The sequence below is a fragment of the Nicotiana tomentosiformis genome, chromosome 3 (assembly GCF_000390325.3).
Source record: "Nicotiana tomentosiformis chromosome 3, ASM39032v3, whole genome shotgun sequence".
Lineage (NCBI taxonomy): Eukaryota > Viridiplantae > Streptophyta > Magnoliopsida > Solanales > Solanaceae > Nicotiana > Nicotiana tomentosiformis.
The window spans coordinates 101220120-101235880 of record NC_090814.1 but is presented as its reverse complement, the minus strand read 5'-3'; the positions used below and the strand labels follow the sequence as shown (position 1 = coordinate 101235880).

General features: G+C 37.8%; 2 protein-coding genes across 2 annotated transcripts; both read left to right on the top strand.

Moving 5' to 3' along the window:
* On the top strand, positions 1-591 carry LOC138908253 (uncharacterized). Its single transcript, XM_070198908.1, has one exon. The coding sequence runs from the start codon at positions 1-3 to the stop codon at positions 589-591; it is 591 nt and encodes a 196-aa protein (XP_070055009.1).
* A 1672-nt stretch (positions 592-2263) lies between these two features.
* LOC138908252 (uncharacterized) lies at positions 2264-3278 on the top strand. The gene is made up of 4 exons (XM_070198906.1): positions 2264-2326; positions 2462-2590; positions 2687-3030; positions 3080-3278. The coding sequence occupies exons 1-4, from the start codon at positions 2264-2266 to the stop codon at positions 3276-3278; spliced, it is 735 nt and encodes a 244-aa protein (XP_070055007.1).
* The last annotated feature ends 12483 nt before the right edge of the window (positions 3279-15761 follow it).

The following is a 15761-nucleotide window of genomic DNA, read 5'->3' as shown; positions in this document are numbered from 1 at the left end:
ATGGCGGCAACAACAGACAACACTTTGCCTGAGAATTTGAGCCATAATCATCCTCTATTTTTGCACTCCACAGATAATTCAGGAGCGATACTGATCTCTCTAGAACTGACAGGATCTGAAAACTATTCCATATGGAGTCGAGCAATACGTATTGCGATCTTAGGACGCAATAAGATGAAATTTATTGAAGGTACCTATAAAAATGAAAGTTATGGTCCAAATTTGACAAATCTGTGGAAGAGATGCAATGCGATTATTCTATCGTGGATAATGAATTGTGTTTTGAAGGATTTACTGAGTGGAATTATGTATTCCTCAGATGCATGTGCCGTTTGCAGATATTTAAAGGAGAGATTCGACAAAGTGAATGGATCTAGAATATTTCAATTGCATAAAGCAATAGGCACAGTGAATCAAGTAACCAGTTCTATTGCCAATTACTACTCCAAATTGCGCGAACTCTGGGCTGAATTTGACAGTTTAGCACCAGTTCCTGGATGTGATTGCCCAAAGTCAAGAGATTATGTAATATTCATGCGGAGGCAGAAGTTGTTGCCGTTTCTCATGGGGCTAAACGAGACATATGAGTAGGCTGGTGAATAGATCATGATGATGGAGCCACTTCCAACAGTGAACAAAGCTTACTCTATGCTGGTTGAAAGAGAGAGCCAGAGAAGCATAGCAAATATGACAATGGGTGGAGACAAAGCTGAAATGGCAGCCATGATAAGCACAAAGGGATCATATGCTCAGAAAGTTAAAAGGAATTACAATGTCCAATCTGACTATTACCAGATGAAGGGCCATACTAGAGATGGCTGCTTTAAGTTGATTGGCTATCTAGAGGATTTCAAGTTCAAAAAGAAGTATGGACGCAATTCTGCACATAATGTGGTTTTGGGAGACACCAGATCTACTGATGAAGGGGGAGGAAGGAATCAACCTACAGATGGATTGAGAGCAGCAGATGCATTTAAGGGACCTACATTCACTCCATAGCCTCCACATTTTACTGCAGTACAATATAATCAGATAGTGAAGCTCCTCAACAAAAAAAACATACCTGAGAGCTCAACAAACATGGCAGGTAGCTCAGCAAATATATCAGGTAGTATTAAAGCTTTTTTTGCAAATGAATATAGTGATGAATGGATCATAGACACTAGAGCAATAAATCATATGATCTCAGACCTAGAACTATTGAAGAATAGGCTGAAAATTGGTCAAAATGACTCAAAAAGAGTACATCTACCTAATGGAGGAGTCTCGCATGTAACTCACTTAGGGTCATGTAATGTGAAGAACACAGAAAGAATTGATAATGTTCTATACATACCTGATTTTAGATATAATCTCTTATCAATATCTAAGATCACCAGAGCTCTAAGTTGTTGTGTTGGGTTCTACCCTGATTTTTGCATCTTCTAGGACCTTTGTAGTGGGAAGGTGAAGGGGATTGATAGAGAAAGAAGAGGACTCTACTTGCTCCTCAATCTTCTACTGAAAGGAAGAGAATTGCATTGTTGGGATTAGCTGGAAGGAATCAAAGCCAGGATATTGAGCTATGGCATAAGAAATTAGGACATGCTTCTGTAGGAGCAATAAGACATTTGTTTACTTTGACGTATGATGAGTGTAAAAGAAAGTTAGGAAATTGTAATGTCTGCTCACTAGCAAAACACACTAGATTGCCTTTCAATGATAATACTAATAAAGTCGAAGAAATTTTTCAGTTGTTACACATTGATGTATGGGGACCATATGCTGTGCAAACCTTTGATGGAAATTAAATGTTTCTGACATTTGTAGATGATCATTCAAGGATGACTTGGGTATATCTATTGAAACTTAAAAGTGATGTGACAATAGTATTGAGAAATTTCCTTAAACTTGTTCAAACACAGTTCAACAGAAATGTAAAAATCATTAGAACTGACAATGAAATGGAGTTTGTTAATGCAGAATGTAGTATACTATTTTAGGATTATGGAATTCTTCATCAAAGAACATGTGTCTACACTCCTCGGCAGAATGGGATAGCTTAGAGGAAGCACAAACACATATTGGAAATCGCAAGGGCTATGAGGTTCCAAGGAAGCATTCCACTCAAGTTCTGGGGGCATTGTGTGGTAGCTGCAACATATGTGATGAACATGCTGTCCTCCAGAATCTTGACATGGAAGAGTCCATTTGAAGTTTTTCATGGTAGAAAAGCCAGTATAGAGCACATTAGAACTATGGGATATCTTTTTATGCAAAGAAGATGCACACCAGTGACAAGTTTAGAAGTAGAGCAGTTGCAGCAGCATTAATAGGATATTCAGAGGTCACAAAAGGCTATATATTGTATGATCTAACCAAACCGTGGTTCTTTGTTAACAGGGATGTCACCTTCAATGAAGCAATCTTCCCTTTCAAGCATTAGAAGCAGCAAATTAGTCATTTGTTTATGAATGAGCAGGTTTCAGACCAGATCATGCCACCTGGAGTACCAATGGAGATGCAACCAGCATCAGACATCAATACAAATATAGCCAATCCTGTAGTTGCACAAGAAGGAGACTCTTTAGAGGGAATTCCTTTGGAGGAGGCAGATACAGGCCACTGGCATTCTTGGGAAGAAGGAGATGCAAGACACTTGGATGCTATAGACCCTAAGCTAATAAGTGCAGACAACTTGGAGTAGGAATATGCTGCAGATATCCATGAGATTACACAAGCTGATCAAGCTATCAAGAAGTCCAATAGAGATAAGAAGACACCAGTATGGATGACAGATTATGTCACTGCAGCAGCTCTAAATAAGTCTCCAAAGCTATACTCCATCTGCAAGTACTTGAGTTATGAAAAACTAAAGCCAGTTTATCAGGACTATTTGAAAGCATTTTCAGCAATAATAGAACCAAAGACATTCCTTGAGGCATCTTCAGACAAGAGATGGATAGAGGCAATGAAAGCTGAAATCCAAGCTCTAGAAGACAATCAGACTTGGGATTTAGTGACTACCAAAGAGAAAAACTCCTATAGGATGTAAATAGGTTTACAAAGTGAAGTACAAATCCAATAGAGATGTTGAAAGGTTCAAGGCACAACTAGTGGCAAAGGAGTACAACAAAAAGGAGAGGCTTGACTACAATGAGACATTTTCTCATGTTGTAAAGATAGTGACTGTGAGAGCTGTGATCTCTATTGCAGCATCTGAAGGTTGGCACATTCATCAGATGGATGTATACAATGACTTCCTTCAGGGTGACTTACATGATGAAGTGTATATGTAGTTACCTGAGGGATTTGCAAGCCAAGGGGAGAACACTAAAGGCAAGGTCTGCAGACTTGGCAAATCCCTATATGGGCTCAAAAAGGCAAGCAGACTATAACGACCAGATATCGTTTTAAGAAATTATGCCTCGTTCAATGGCTTAAGATCTCGAGAAGCTTCATAATATGTATTATGACCCGTGGGTGTGGTCGAGTATGATTTTCGGAATTTAATTAAAAGAACAATTCTTATTTAGAAGCTTAAATTGAAAGAGTTGACCGGAGAGTTGACTTTTGAGAAAATAACCCCGAAATGGAATTTAGATGATGGTAATAGCTTCGTATGATGATTTCAAACTTAGACGTATGTTCGGATTTGGATTTGGAAGTCCGTGGGACAATTCGACACATTTTGGTGAAAGTTGGAAAATATAAGATTTTGAAAAAGTCCGACCGAAGGGTGAATTTTGATAACGAGGTCGGATTTCGATTTAGGAAATGGGAATAGATCCCTTACATCAATTATGACTTGTGTGCAAAATTTGAAGTCATTCCGGATTGATTTGATACGTTTCGGCGCAAAATATAGAAGTTGGAGGATTTGAAAACTTATAATTCGATTTGATGCGCGACTTGTAATTTCGGCATTGTTTGATGTGGTTTGAAGCCTCGACTAAGTTCGTATTGTACTTTTGGATATGTTGTTATAATTGGTTGAGGTCCTGGGGGCCTCGGGTAAATATCGGAAGGTTAACAGAGCAATTCAGACTTGGAAGAAGCTGCTGGAAAATGGCAGCATCTGTTGGATTCGCACCTGCGGATTGGGCGTAGGTGCGACCTCGCAGAAGCGAGGATTTCATCATAGAAGCGAGCTGGGCAGAGCTGGAGGAAGGTCGCAGACGCAGACAGCCTTCCGCACCTGCGCAATCGCAGGTGCGATATTTGCTAAGCAGAAGCGACGAGGCAGCGCAGAAGCAGAAATGCTGCACACCTGCGATCAGCGCAGAAGCGGAAATAACTCCGCAGGTGCGAGCTTTGTGGCTTGGCAGTGACCTCGCAGAAGTGTGTATTCGCTCGCAAAAGCGAGCATGCAGGTACGAAAATTAGTCCACATGTGCGAAACTGGGCAGAATCATAAGGATAAAAAATGGTCATTTTTGGCATTTCGTTTTGGAATTTTTGGAGCTCGGATTTGGGCGATTCTGGAGGAATTTTTCACAAGCTTGGTTGGGGTAAGTGTTCTATATCCTAAAGTGATTATATTTCATGAATCTATGATTATATTCATCATTTAATTCGGATTTAAATGGAAGAAATCAAGATTTTTCAAAATCTTCCAAAACGAATATTTTAAGATTTGGAGGTCGAGTTGTTATTGGAATTCAATAAAATTGGTATGGTTGAACTTGTATCGGAATGGGTATTCAGGTTTCATGAAAATTATGTCGGGTTCCGAGGGGTGGGTCCCGCGTTGACTTTTGTTAACTTTTTGGAATAAATTTTTAAGTCGGCGTATTATTATCCGGAATTGTTTCCGATGAATTTTAATGAAGTTACACAATTAATTTCGATAGATTTGAGTTGTACGGAGGTCAATTCAAGCAAGAAGGCGATTTCAGAATATCGGCATAACTTCAAAAAGGTAAGTGTTTTGCTTAACCTCGAGTGGGGGAATTACCCCTTAGGCATCGAGTCTTATATGCCATTTGTGAAATGTGAAAAGCCGTGTACGCGAAGTGAAGAATACGTACTCGGGGTTATATATGCAAATCTTTATTGGATTAAAGTCTTAGGTATTATTGTGTAGTAAATTGGGTAATTGTGGATAAGTATTAAATCATCTATTTGCCATGCCTAAATCTTTGTTGTTGTTGAATCTGTTGTTATATGACAATTTGATGCGATTGTTGCTTGATTATTTATGTAATTCCGTGAATTTGTTGGTTTGATAATTATTGTAATTTAATTTTATTATGAATTTTCCCTCTGCAAATAATTAATTAAATGAGCTTAAGAAGAGGTGTTTATATAATTATTGAAAATTTGAATTTAATGAAGACTTTGCTTTATGTTGAGTAATTTCTATCTCTATTAATTATATTTGGGTGTTGTGCACATTATGGTCGAGCCATGAGCTCCTTATTGTGGAAAATATTGTATTGTTGATTTCTGTGGAGTGTTGTAATATTTGGGCACTTGATGTACAATTTGTGATATGTTGTAAGATTTGAGCACTGTGCAATTGTGTGATATGTTGTAAGATTTGAGCACTTGATGTGCAATTTGTGATATATTGTGAGATTTTAGCACCTGATGTGCAATCTGTGATATGTTGTAAGAATTGAGCACTTGATGTGCAATTTATGAAATGTTATAATATTTGGGTACTTGAGATGCAAGTTGTATTATGCTGTGATATTTGGGCACTTGAGGTGCGATTTGTGAAATATTGATACGCATGCGGTGAGATAAGAGTGGCTTGAAATGCGTGGCTAGTAGGGAAACTACTAGAAGTCATGCGGTGATATAAGGTCAGGGTGTTGAAACGCATGCGATGAGATAAGGGTGGCTTGAAACGCGTGGCTAGTGGGGGAACTACTAGAATTCATGCGGTGTGATAAAGATGGCTAAAAACACGGGATGCTATTTCGAAAAAAATAATTTCTTTAAAATTAAATGTGAAGGCTCCCGCGGTGATAGAAAGAAATGAGATATTGTGAATTTATTTATGATTTGGGACTACGAAGCGGTACCTCGGGAGTGCCCTTTTGTTGATATTTCTCTATGGCTGGACTTGCCTTTCGTTATTTTATTTTTCCGAAATTTATAAATTCTTGTGTTTTTCGTGATGTATTATTTCACTTAATATTAAGTGTTTTGTATTTCTTGATGTATTGTGTTGACCTCGACTTTTTCGTACGAGACTTTGAGGATTTGTATTTTTGGGTTGTACTTATTTTTGACGATTAAGTTGTTTTAAATAAAAGAAAAATTCTAGTATGTTTTAATTTAATAAGTTTTATATCCAAATCAGTAGTTTATCTGATGTTTCATTTTAATTGAAATGTTATTTCTCCACCCAAATGATTCTAAAATAAATTCATTCATTTATTGATTTCTTACTTGATTTAAAGATTTTAACCTTATTTTTTTGAAAAATAAATTGATCATGTGAATCTTATATACATTGAGGATATTGGCACATGAGTTGTCCGTGCAGTTGAGATATGAAATGAGGGCACGAGGTGCCGAAAAAATATAATAATTTAATTATGGGCACGAAGTGCCGTGGAGATATAAAAAATATTCGAGATCCGTGTTTATGAAAAGGATAAAAATGGGTTGAGACCCGTATTTTTATGATTATGAAATGAGGTGTCACATGGTGACTTCTTAATTGAAGCGTTATATTCAAAATATTTATTTGGAAGGATTTTTATTTAGAAAGTATTATATGAAAGAATTGTATTTGAAAGATATTTATTTGAGAAAAATTATATTTGAAAGAAAGTTAATTGGTAGAAATATATGTGAAGGATATTTAATTGAAGAATTTGATTCAACTGGGTGTAATTGTATTTATTAATTATTGAGCGATATTAAATGGTGATCTTATTGTCTTACCGTGCATATCATTGGTTGTTTTATGTTGCCTTGATATTATTTGTTTCCTCTTATTTTGTATATTATATTGCACAGGTTATTAAACTAGTGAGTGTATTGACTGTACCTCGTCTCTACTCCATTGAGGTTAGTCTTGATACTACTGGGTACCGACCGTGGTGTACTCATATTACACTTCTGCACATTTTTGTGCAGAGCCAGGTATTGGAGATAACGGACTTGAGCAGAGTTAAAGCGGGATCGTAAGGATTCAAGATAGAGCTGCTTGGTTGTTGCAGTCCCTTGGAGTCTTTTCATTTCATTGTACTGTTAACTTGTAATCAAACAGTATTGTATATTCGGTCCTCGTGATCATTCTATGTTTTTAGTTAGAGTTCGTGACTCGGTACTACCAGTCTTGGGAGGTTGTGTATTGTAATTATTTCCGCTGTTAGTTACAAAAAAAATATATCTTCAAAAGGTAATTGAAATCGGCTTACCTAGTCTTAGAGACTAGGTGCCATCACGACGCCTGTGGTGGGATTTTGGGTCGTGACAAGTTGGTATCAAAGCACTAGGTTCATATGTTCTACGAGTCACGAACGAGTCTAGTAGAGTCTTGCGGATCGGTACGGAGACGTCTGTACTTATATTCGATAGGCTACAGAACTGTTAGAAAATTTCCACTTCTTTCATTCCTGTCTTGCGGATTTGTTGATTGTAGAATTTGAGCCTTTGTATCTCTATTCTCTCACAGATGGTGAGGACACGTGCTACCAGGTTAGCTGAGCAGGCATCCCCACATACTGCTAGGGCTGCAAGAGGCCGGGGCCGAGGTAGAGGCCGAGAAAGGGCACGTGCTGTGACTAAATTACCTGTCAGAACAATAGTTGAGGAGCCACCAGTAGCTCCAGTTGAGGGACAGGTACCAAAAGCACTTGTTGTTACCCTCGAACTTCAGGAGACTTTAGCACAGTTCCTGAGTATGTTCGGTACATTAACTTAGGCGGGATTGATCTCTGTTACACCAAACATTCCGCGGATTGGGGGAGTAGCTCATACTCCTACCACAACTCCATAGCAGCAGGTTCACGTTGGTCAGGTTCTGGGTGTATTACCAGTACAACCTGTTATTTCGGTTCGGCCCGAGGTTAGGCCAGAAGCATCAGAAGAAGAACAAAAGAGACTTGAAAGTTTTAAGAGGTATAGTCCATCTACTTTCAGTGGCACAGCTACAGAGGATGCCCAAGAATTTTTAGAAAATTGTCACCGTATTCTCCGCACCATGGGTATTGTGGAGGTGAGCGGAGTTGCCTTTACTACATTTCAACTATCATGCGCAGCGTATCGGTGGTGGCAAATCTATGAAGAAAGTAGACCAGCCGATGCAACCCCACCAACTTGGACTCAATTTTCGGAAATGTTCTTGAAAGAGCTTATTCCCCAGACTCTCCGAGATGCGTGGCGCACAGAGTTTGAAGGTTGCGTCAGGGCACTATGACAGTGTCGGAATATGCTATTAGGTTCAGTGAGTTAGCCCGTCATGCACCTATCTTAGTTCCTACAATCAGAGAACGGGTCCGCAGATTCATTGAGGGGCTCGATTATGATATAAAAATATGCATGGCTAGAGAGTTGCAAACTGATGCTCCATTTCAAAAAGTAGTGGAGATTGCAAGGAAGATTGAGGGTGTTTTAGGCGAGGAAAGGGAGTCTAAGGAGGCTAAAAGGTCTCGAAGATCTGGAGGATTCAGTGGATTTTACTCTTCAGCTAGAACCCATTATAGCGGAGGCTCGAGCAGTCGGCCAGCTCAGTCCGTACATCAGATTACTCGGGGTGCTCAACTTTATAGTGCACCACCAATACGAGATTCTTACAGTGGTTATTCCAGTTATCCGGCATAGACTCAGTACGAGCAGTCGCAACCTCAGAGGGGTCGTTATGAGTGTGGTGATACTAGGCATAAAATGAGAGATTGTCCCAGACTTGGGAGTGGTGGATTTCATCAGAACACTCCAGCTACAAGCTTTATTCCAGCTGATACTCCACGTGCACAATCAGCTAGAGGTGGAGGACAGGCGGGTAGTGGGCGCCTAAGAAGTGGAGGCCCGACCCATTGATATAATCACTATGATTTGGCTGGGGCCAATACACCAGATGATGTCGTTACAGGTACGATCCTGATTTTTATTATAAAGGATAATTTCCCTTAATTTTATTCGGTTCTGAATATTAAGGTGAGTCCTCCTATTATGCTCCACTTATGGGTGAGCTTCGTAAATTTGTGTCCCACTTTTATGGTTATCCCTGTTGGGAGATTTAAAGATATAAAGCCGTGTCTGTCATATTATTTTTGGTACACCATTGAGGGCTATAAGCCCAAAAGTAATTTTTATTATTCATTACAGCGGGTTTAATGTGTTTCGGAATAATTGATTCCAATTTTTTTATGAATTATATGCCCTACCGGTAGGAGGGTTCATTATATGTTGCGAAAATTATTTATGAAATATATTGAAAAGAAGAAAGAAAGGAAATTGAAAATTTTAATTGGCACAATGTGCAACATACTTATGATTCGGAGTTGAGGACGAGATCCTCGCATTTTTACATGATGTGAAACATTTAAACCGGGCTGGAAGCCGCGATGGAAGTAATGTAAGGACGAGGTCCTTGTGGTGAAATATTTATGAGTTTAAAAATTTTTCTTTGTGAAATTTAATTGTACAATAGTATTAATAGGGAGTCATGCCTGTTAGGCTTATTTGATAATTCTTGTATATTTTTCTGTGCATATTCAGCCATTTTGGTGCTGTAAACATTGAGTTTTAACCTATGAGATGAGTGCCCAGGTGGCGTTAAATGTGACTCATTAATCCGAGTAAGCAATCATGAGGTCTTCATGCCTCACATTCTATTGTAAATGTTGTGAAAATATGAAATGAGGTGGCGGTTAATATGAGATTAATTGATGATGCTGGAATTAATTATGAACAGCTTTTAAGACTAGAGATGTGGTGATGAGCATACATATGATGTGTTTCATGTCCTGATATCATTATGATAATGCAGTGCTTGTAATGCTGAGATTGGCGTTATTGATATATACCTTGTGGTATTGTGTTGGGTTGTGCATGTGTTGTTAGGAGTTGTTTTGGTGTTACTCTGGTAGGTGGATAGACCCAATTACAGGGGAGACTCTGCCGAAATTTCTGAAAAATTTGTGAGTTAGAAAAATTTGGAGGATTGAGATTTGCAAAGGAAGAGATAAGTTATGTTATGTGTTTGAGGGCGAATGATCCTAAGCGGGAGAGAATGTAACACCCTAGAAATATTTTTGAAGTACTTCAACACTATAAAAAAAAATTGATGTGTGCGTAGGCATGAGTTGCTATAGCCAGTTGAGACTAATATCGTGCGTTGTTGTAAAAAAATTAGACCTTTTAAAATGTTTGGAGTGTAAGAAATTGATCTTAAAGCTCACAAATATGGATAAAAGAAATAAACTCAAATGAGATGATGTTGGCATGCTTATCTCAAATGCGGTAGCATGGAATCAACCGTGAGTATATGTGTAAAAGTAAAATCATCAATTTGGTAATCGCAGAATAATTCTTACCACGTTCGAGGACGAACGTTTGTTTAAGAGGTGGAGAATGTAACGACCCGACTTGTTGTTTTAAGAAATTACGCCCCGTTCAGTGGCTTAAGGTCTCGAGAAGTTTCGTAATATGTATTATGACCTGTGGGTGTGGTCGAGTTTGATTTTCGGAATTTAATTAAAAGAACAATTCTTATTCAGAAGTTTAAATAGAAAGAGTTGACCGGAGAGTTGACTTTTGAGCAAACGACCCTGAAATAAAATTGCAATAATGGCAATAGCTTCGTATGATGATTTCGGAATTAGGCGTGTATTCGGATTTGGATTTGGAAGTCCGTGGGACAATTCGACACATTTTGGCGAAAGTTGGAAAATATAAGATTTTGGAAAAGTCCGACCGAAGGGTGAATTTTGATAACGAGGTCAGATTTCGATTCCGAAAATGGGAATAGCCCCCTTACGTCAATTATGACTTGTGTGCAAAATTTGAAGTCATTCCGGATTGATTTGATATGTTTCAGCGCAAAATATGGAAGTTGGAGGATTTGAAAACTTCTAATTCGATTTGATGCACAATTTTTAATTTCGGCGTTGTTTGATGTGGTTTGAAGCCTCGACTAAGTTCGTATTGTACTTTTGGACATGTTGTTATAATTGGTTGAGGTCCTGAGGCCTCGGGTGAATTTCGAAAGGTTAACGGAGCAATTCGGACTTGGAAGAAGCTGCTGGAAAATGGCAGCAGCTGCTGGATTCGCACCTGCGGAATTTTGGGCGCATGTGCGACCTCGCAGAAGCGAGGATTTCGTCACACAAGCGAGCTGGGCAGAGCTGGAGGAAGGTCGTAGACACGGACAGCCTTCCACGCCTGTGCAATCGCAGGTGCGATATTTGCTAAGCAGAAGCGACGAGGCAACGCAGAAGCGGAAATGCTGTGCACCTGCGATCAGCGCAGAAGCGGAAATGACTCCACAGGTGCGAGCTTTGTGGCTGGGCAGTGACCTCGCAGAAGCGTGTATTCGCTCGCAAAAGCGAGCATGCAAGTGCAAAAATTAGTCCGCATGTGCGAAACGGGGTAGAATCATAAGGACCAAAAATGGTCATTTTTGGCATTTCGTTTTGGAATTTTTAGAGCTAGAATTTGGGCGATTCGAGAGGTATTTTTCACAAGCTTGGTTGGGGTAAGTGTTCTATATCCTAAAGTGATTATATTTCATGAATCTATGATTATATTCATCATTTAGTTCGGATTTAAATGGAAGAAATCAAGAGTTTTCAAAATCTTCCAAAAACGAAAATTTAAGATTTGGAGGTCGAGTTGTTATTGGAATTCAATAAAATTGGTATGGTTGAACTCGTATCGGAATGGGTATTCGGGTTTCATAAAAATTATATCGAGTTCCGAGGGGCGGGTCCCGCGTTGACTTTTGTTGACTTTTTGGAATAAATTTTTAAGTCGACGTATTATTATCCGAAATTGTTTCCGATGAATTTTAATGAAGTTACACAATTAATTTGGATAGATTTGAGCTGTCCGGAGGTCAATTCAAGCAAGAAGGCGAATTTGGAATATCGGCATAACTTCAAAGAGGTAAGTGTTTTGCTTAACCTCGAGTGGGGGAATTACCCCTTAGGCATCGAGTCTTATATGCCATTTGTGAAATGTGAAAAGCCGTGTACGCGAAGTGACGAGTACGTACTCGGGCTTATATATGCAAATCTTTATTGGATTAAAGTCTTAGGCATTATTGTGTAGTAAATTGGGTAATCGTGGATAAGTATTAAATCATCTGTTTGCCATGCCTAAATCTTTGTTGTTGTTGAATCTGTTGTTATATGACAATTTGATGTGATTGTTGCTTGATTATTTATGTAATTCTGTGAATTTGTTGGTTTGATAATTATTGTAATTTAATTTCATTATGGATTTTCCCTCTGCAAATAATTAATTAAATGAGCTTAAGAAGAGGTGTTTATATAATTATTAAAAATTTGAATTTAATGAAGACTTTGCTTTATGTTGAGTAGTTTCTATCTCTATTAATTGATTTTGGGTGTTGTGCACATTATGGTCGAGCCATGAGCTCCTTATTGTGGAAAATATTGTATTGTTGATTTCTGTGGCAAGTTGTAAGATTTGGGCACTTGATGTACAATTTATGATATGTTGTAAGATTTGAGCACTTGATGTGCAAGTTGTGATATTTTGTAAGATTGGAGCACTTGATGTGCAATCTGTGATATGTTGTAAGATTTGAGCACTTGATGTGCAATCTGTGATATATTATAAGATTTGAACACTTGATGTGCAATTTATGAAATGTTGTAATATTTGGGTACTTGAGGTGCGATTTGTGAAATATTGATACGCATGCGGTGAGATAAGGGTTGCTTGAAATGCGTGGCTAGTAGAAAAACTACTAGAAGTCATGCGGTGATATAAGGTCAGGGTGTTGAAATGTATGCGATGAGATAAGGGTGGCTTGAAACGCGTGGCTAGTGGGGGAACTACTAGAATTCATGCGGTGTGATAAAGATGGCTAAAAACACGGGATGCTATTTCGAAAAAAATAATTTCTTTAAAATTAAATGTGAAGGCTCCCGATGTGATATAAAGAAATGAGATATTGTAAATTTATTTATGATTTGGGACTACGAAGCGGTACCTCGGGAGTGCCCTTTTGTTGATATTTCTCTATGGCTGCACTTGCCTTTGGTTATTTTATTTTTCCAAAATTTATAAATTCTTGTATTTTTCGTGATGTATTATTTCACTTAATATTAAGTGTTTTGTATTTCTTGATGTGTTGTGTTGACCTCAACTTTTTCGTACGAGACTTTGAGGATTTGTATTTTTGGGTTGTACTTGTTTTTGACGATTGAGTTGTTTTAATAAAAGAAAAATTCTAGTATGTTTTAATTTAATAAATTTTATATCCAAATCAGTAGTTTATCTGATGTTTCATTTTAATTGAAATGTTATTTCTCCACCCAAATGATTCTAAAATAAATTCATTCATTTATTGATTTCTTACTTGATTTAAAGATTTTAACCTTATTTTTTTGAAAAATAAATTGATAATGTAGATCTTATATACATTGAGGATATTGGCACGTGAGTTATCCGTACAGTTGAGATATGAAATGAGGACACGAGGTGCAGGAAAATTATGACGATTTAATTATGGGCACGAAGTGCCGTGGAGATATGAAAAATGGGCTGAGATCCGTATTTATGAAAAATATGAAAATGGGCTGAGACCCGTATTTTTATGATTATGAAATGAGGTGCCACATGGTGACTTCTTAATTGAAGCATTATATTCAAAATATTTATTTGGAAAGATTTTTATTTAGAAAGTATTATATGAAAGAATTGTATTTGAAAGATATTTATTTGAGAAAAATTATATTTGAAAGAAAGTTAATTGGTAGAAATATATGTAAAGGATATTTAATTGAAGAACTTGATTTTTAACTGGGTGTAATTGTATTTATTAATTGTTGAGCGATATTAAATGGTGATCTTATTGTCTTACTGTGCATATCATTGGTTGTTTTATGTTGCCTTGATGTTATTTGTTTCCTCTTATTTTGTATATTATATTGCACAGGTTATTAAACTAATGAGTATCTTGACTGTATCTCGTCTCTACTCCATTGAGGTTGGTCTTGATACTTACTGGGTACCGACCGTGGTGTACTCATATTACACTTCTGTACATTTTTGTGCAGAGCCAGGTATTGGAGATAACGGACTTGAGCAGAGTTAAAGCGGGATCGTAAGGATTCAAGGTAGAGCTGCTTGGTTATCGCAGTCCCTTGGAGTCTTTTTATTTCATTGTACTGTTAACTTGTAATCAAACAGTATTGTATATTCGGTCCTTGTGATCATTCTATGTTTTCAGTTAGAGTTTGTGACTCAGTACTACCAGTCTTGGGAGGTTGTGTATTGTAATTATTTTCGCTGTTAGTTTCAAAAAACAAAAATGGCTTCAAAAGGTAATTGAAATTGGCTTACCTAGTCTTAGAGACTAGGTGCCATCATGACGCCTGTGGTGGGATTTTGGGTCGTGACACAGACAATGGAATGTTAAACTCACTGGTTCTTCAGGGGTTTGTGCAAAGCCATTTTGACTATTCTTTGTTCACAAGAAGGCAAGGAACCAGCATAGTGATCATACTTATATATGTAGATGATATGCTCATATTTCTAGGTATTGAATTCTGCAGATCATACAAAGGGATACTAATGAATCAGAGGAAGTATAGTTTAGAATTAATATCTGACTTGGGTTTGAGTGCTGCAAAACCAAGGTGGACCCCTTTGGATTGTAATCAGAAATTTACAACAAAGGAGTTTGATGATCATACAGGAGTAGAAGATGATGAACCATTGACTAACAGGGAAAGATATCAGAAGCTAGTGGGAAAGCTTTTGTATTTGACTTTGACAAGGTTGGATATTGCTTTTGCTGTTCAAACACTTAGCCAGTTCATGCACAGCCCTAAGAAATCACATTGGGAAGCAGCAATCAAGGTAGTGAGATATGTGAAAAGGGAACCAAGTCTTGGGATTATGATGAGCAGCAGTAAGAAGAATACTCTAACTGCATTTTATGATGCAGATTGGGCTTTATGTCCAAGTATTAGAAGATCAGTGAGAGGGTTCATCATTAAGCATGGGGACTCACTAATATCCTGGAAGTCAAAGAAACAGAGTACAATGTCTAGAAGCTCAGCTGAAGCAGAATATAGAAGCATGGCTTCAGTGATAACAGAGCTGGTGTGGCTGACAGGTTTGCTCAAGGAGCTTGGTGCAGAAGTAGAGTTGTCTGTTGCCTTATACTGTGATAGCAAATTTGCTTTGCAGATAGCAGCAAATCCAGTTTATCATGAGAGAACAAAGCATATTGAAATAGACTGTCATTTCATAAAGGAGAAAATTCAAATGGGGATGGTTAAAACAATGCACATATGCTCCAATGACCAATTGGCTGACGTACTAACGAAACGATTGGCAAGGTCACAACATGAGCATTTGATGTATAAGCTGGGAGTGCTCAATGTGTATGCACCTACCACCTTGAGGGGGAGTATTAAGAAAGGAATAACTTAGCACGTGAAGAGCACATGTGGTGGTTAATTAGTTAGGAGATAACAAATTATAGTTATTTAGTAAGTGAGTAGTACAACTGTAATTAGTTAGGATAGTTAGTGAGTATTATATATAAGGGGTTATGTACATATTTCATTTATAACTTTTCAATACAATAGTAAAGTCGGTTACTGCATTCTCTC

Excerpts from the sequence above, each read along its gene's own strand:
- LOC138908252 (XM_070198906.1), top strand. The coding sequence starts at position 2,264 with ATGCACACCAGTGACAAGTTTAGAAGTAGAGCAGTTGCAGCAGCATTA. Across the intron at positions 2,327-2,461 it reads CATTAATAGGATATTCAGAG|GTTTCAGACCAGATCATGCC; the intron begins GTCACAAAAGGC and ends ATGAATGAGCAG. Across the intron at positions 2,591-2,686 it reads AGGGAATTCCTTTGGAGGAG|GAATATGCTGCAGATATCCA; the intron begins GCAGATACAGGC and ends AACTTGGAGTAG.
- LOC138908253 (XM_070198908.1), top strand. The coding sequence starts at position 1 with ATGGCGGCAACAACAGACAACACTTTGCCTGAGAATTTGAGCCATAAT.